The 2500-nt window shown below is 41.8% G+C and overlaps 1 protein-coding gene across 3 annotated transcripts in view; it reads right to left on the reverse strand.

Moving 5' to 3' along the window:
• Positions 1 to 2500, reverse strand: part of LOC138015387 (uncharacterized) — a 7607-nt gene that overhangs the window by 3724 nt on the left and 1383 nt on the right. The window contains exons 1-2 of one of the 3 annotated variants that reach the window (XM_068862404.1): positions 920 to 2276; positions 427 to 726 (exon numbers count right to left, since the gene is read on the reverse strand). In XM_068862404.1, coding sequence (XP_068718505.1) covers positions 427 to 677 — 251 coding nt within the window. In that variant the 5' untranslated portion in view covers positions 678 to 726; positions 920 to 2276. The other 2 variants (XM_068862405.1, XM_068862406.1) reach the window with 2 other exon arrangements.

Genomic DNA, 2500 nt, shown 5'->3' on the forward strand with positions numbered 1-2500 from the left:
AGAAATAAATCACAGATATTGTTGCGAACGACCAGTGAACGACGTGTCTCATTTGTTTACTGAAAGGTAAATGTGCGTAAGGCGCACAGGTGTGTGTATTATTTATTACACGCAATACTGATCATGTCAAGACTTCTCTCACGTCTCCTCGAACGCGTGACAACCTGTCTGCCAGACGGTTGGGGCTAAACGAACCCAAAACACGAACTTTGAACCCCCGATCGCTTAGACAATCGTATCTTTGAGTTGTCCAGCAACTTTAAAATGGGCTAAAGAGAAGGAAAAATACATGTGTACTTTTGGTATTTGAAACGTGCTATGATTGACATCACGGGTGCCTCGAAAGTAAAAATTAGTACAAATGGCCTTCGCCTAATTTGAATGCCCCTAAAACAAAAACCTAGCAATGAATATGGGAAAACCTACCCGTTTTTAACTGCTGACGCTGAACTTTCAGTCTCACGCTTTAATTCACCATCGCTGTCTGAGGTAGAATGGTTGATTGTCACTGTTAGCCCACGTTTTCCGATTGTTTCAGATCCGTTCTCGACGTTCAACGAGTTACGAGTCACGTCGCGGTCACAAGGCACCTTGCCCTTGTCTGCGAGAAATACTTCACCCTCAGTTTTAATTTGTCCTAGTATTTTCTTATCTGGTAAGCTTTCTGGATTCCCCATGATCAGAGAAAACAGACAACAGTAGATTTACAGCAAAAGGCGGACAATCCTACAATGGAGAATGATGACATCACTTTAATTGTTGCTGAGAAATTACGCATGGAAAATAATATATGAACACTATCGAGTTGTGTAGCTATAAAACGTTTTCCCTGGGGTCAGGTTACGCTCACTGCTTTTGCTATGGGGCAGATTCTTTCGCTGCGACGATATTGATGTTAGGATATTAAAGTTCCTCTTACCTTTCCTTAGTTGAATTTTCGTGCTCAACAAGCTCACGTTCTAAATACCCGCGTCCCCCGCGCGCACATTATCTCTGGTGATTGCGTGACTAGCACTTGAGGTCGCAATCAAGGCACAGCCAAGCATGTAAATACTCTTTTCGGCAATTGAAGCTTGAAGATCTTTTTTTGACACATCATAAACACTAACATCAATTATTGATTGTAATATCTAAGCAGAAGATTGCGTCAAATTGAGACTACTAAGCTTGTGAGGAACAGCACGGTGTACGAATTATTCCCGTTGTAAAAATTTATTTAGACATTTCGAGAGGCGTGTGACCGGGGACTGACCATCGAGCCGAGGTCGAGAGGGGAGCGATCTAAGCTGCCCTCTGGGGACTGTCAAACCTTTTCCCGTTTAAGAGCCAGACCTGGCTAAAAGCGGAAAGAGCAACGGAGAACCCGTAAATGACCGGGAACAACTATTCGAATGCTGAGAGCATTTGTTTGGTAAGTTTGTGTTGTCATCGACGTCAATTTACAAGGATTCATAAAGTGTTTCTATTGGTTCACTTTCAGAGATTGAGATCTTGTGGTGCCCTCTGTGACGTAAGCGGGGACGTTTACCTTTAAAGTATGATCGCCAAGGAAAGAGTTTGCGTTGTATAGAAAAGGGACATACCATAAAAAATTATTAATGCTATCCCAAAAAATATAACCAAATATTTTATTGGTTTCATGTTTAACTGACAATTCCAGCTATACTAATGTGAGCTTTGCCTTGATAATCGGGTTAGCCTTTCAAAGCTGAATCCTCATACCACATTTATGACTGCCAAAACAAGCAGTCTCCTTTCGAAGGAAAGACGTTGAAGACTCTGTACACAGGCAAATATTCTAACATTCTTTCTAGGTTTCAGTTGTGAACTTTGTCTGACCGCGATTATGTGTACTATAGTAGTTGTGATACTTCGGAATTACATTCTTGGTTTTCAATTTCGATCGATCAGTGTGAAACATAGACTGCAGAAGAAACCAGGGCCTAATCAGGCCCTTGGCTTAAAGTCAGTATTATTTAAGTGTTTGGCTTGCTTTCTGAAGTCTCCTTTTACTCTCAGACGAGTCTGCTGCAGTTTGCATATTTACAGCGTGAGCTATCACCCCCCCAAAAATAATAAAAATGAAACGGAATAAATAAAACTTTTTAAAAAGACCCGGGAGACAAGAATATGTCTACGCTCGATTACCAGCCGGTGTTTCGGGAAATGAGCCAGCGCTCACTCCCGAAATCACGGCTGGATGCGTGAGGTGAGCCATTGTTAATATCCGCCAATCAGAAACTTGCCTGCACGAATCGAATAAACTATAATTTTGGTACAAGGTATTATTTGAGCCAGCCTGTTCGAGCTTTACAGGACCTTTAAGGTGGGAAACGTCCAAGATTATGACAACGGGAAGAGTTCGAGAAGCTGGAGAATTGCATGGTATAGAGGTTTTGCACGGCAGCCATGTTGCATGGCAGAAACAATGAAAATGTTTTGCATAAGAAAGAACATTTATTCCCATAGGAAAAAGAAGCTATTGTTCCTGCCATGCAAC

This window comes from Montipora capricornis, chromosome 9 (genome assembly GCF_036669925.1).
Source record: "Montipora capricornis isolate CH-2021 chromosome 9, ASM3666992v2, whole genome shotgun sequence".
NCBI classification, from domain to species: domain Eukaryota; kingdom Metazoa; phylum Cnidaria; class Anthozoa; order Scleractinia; family Acroporidae; genus Montipora; species Montipora capricornis.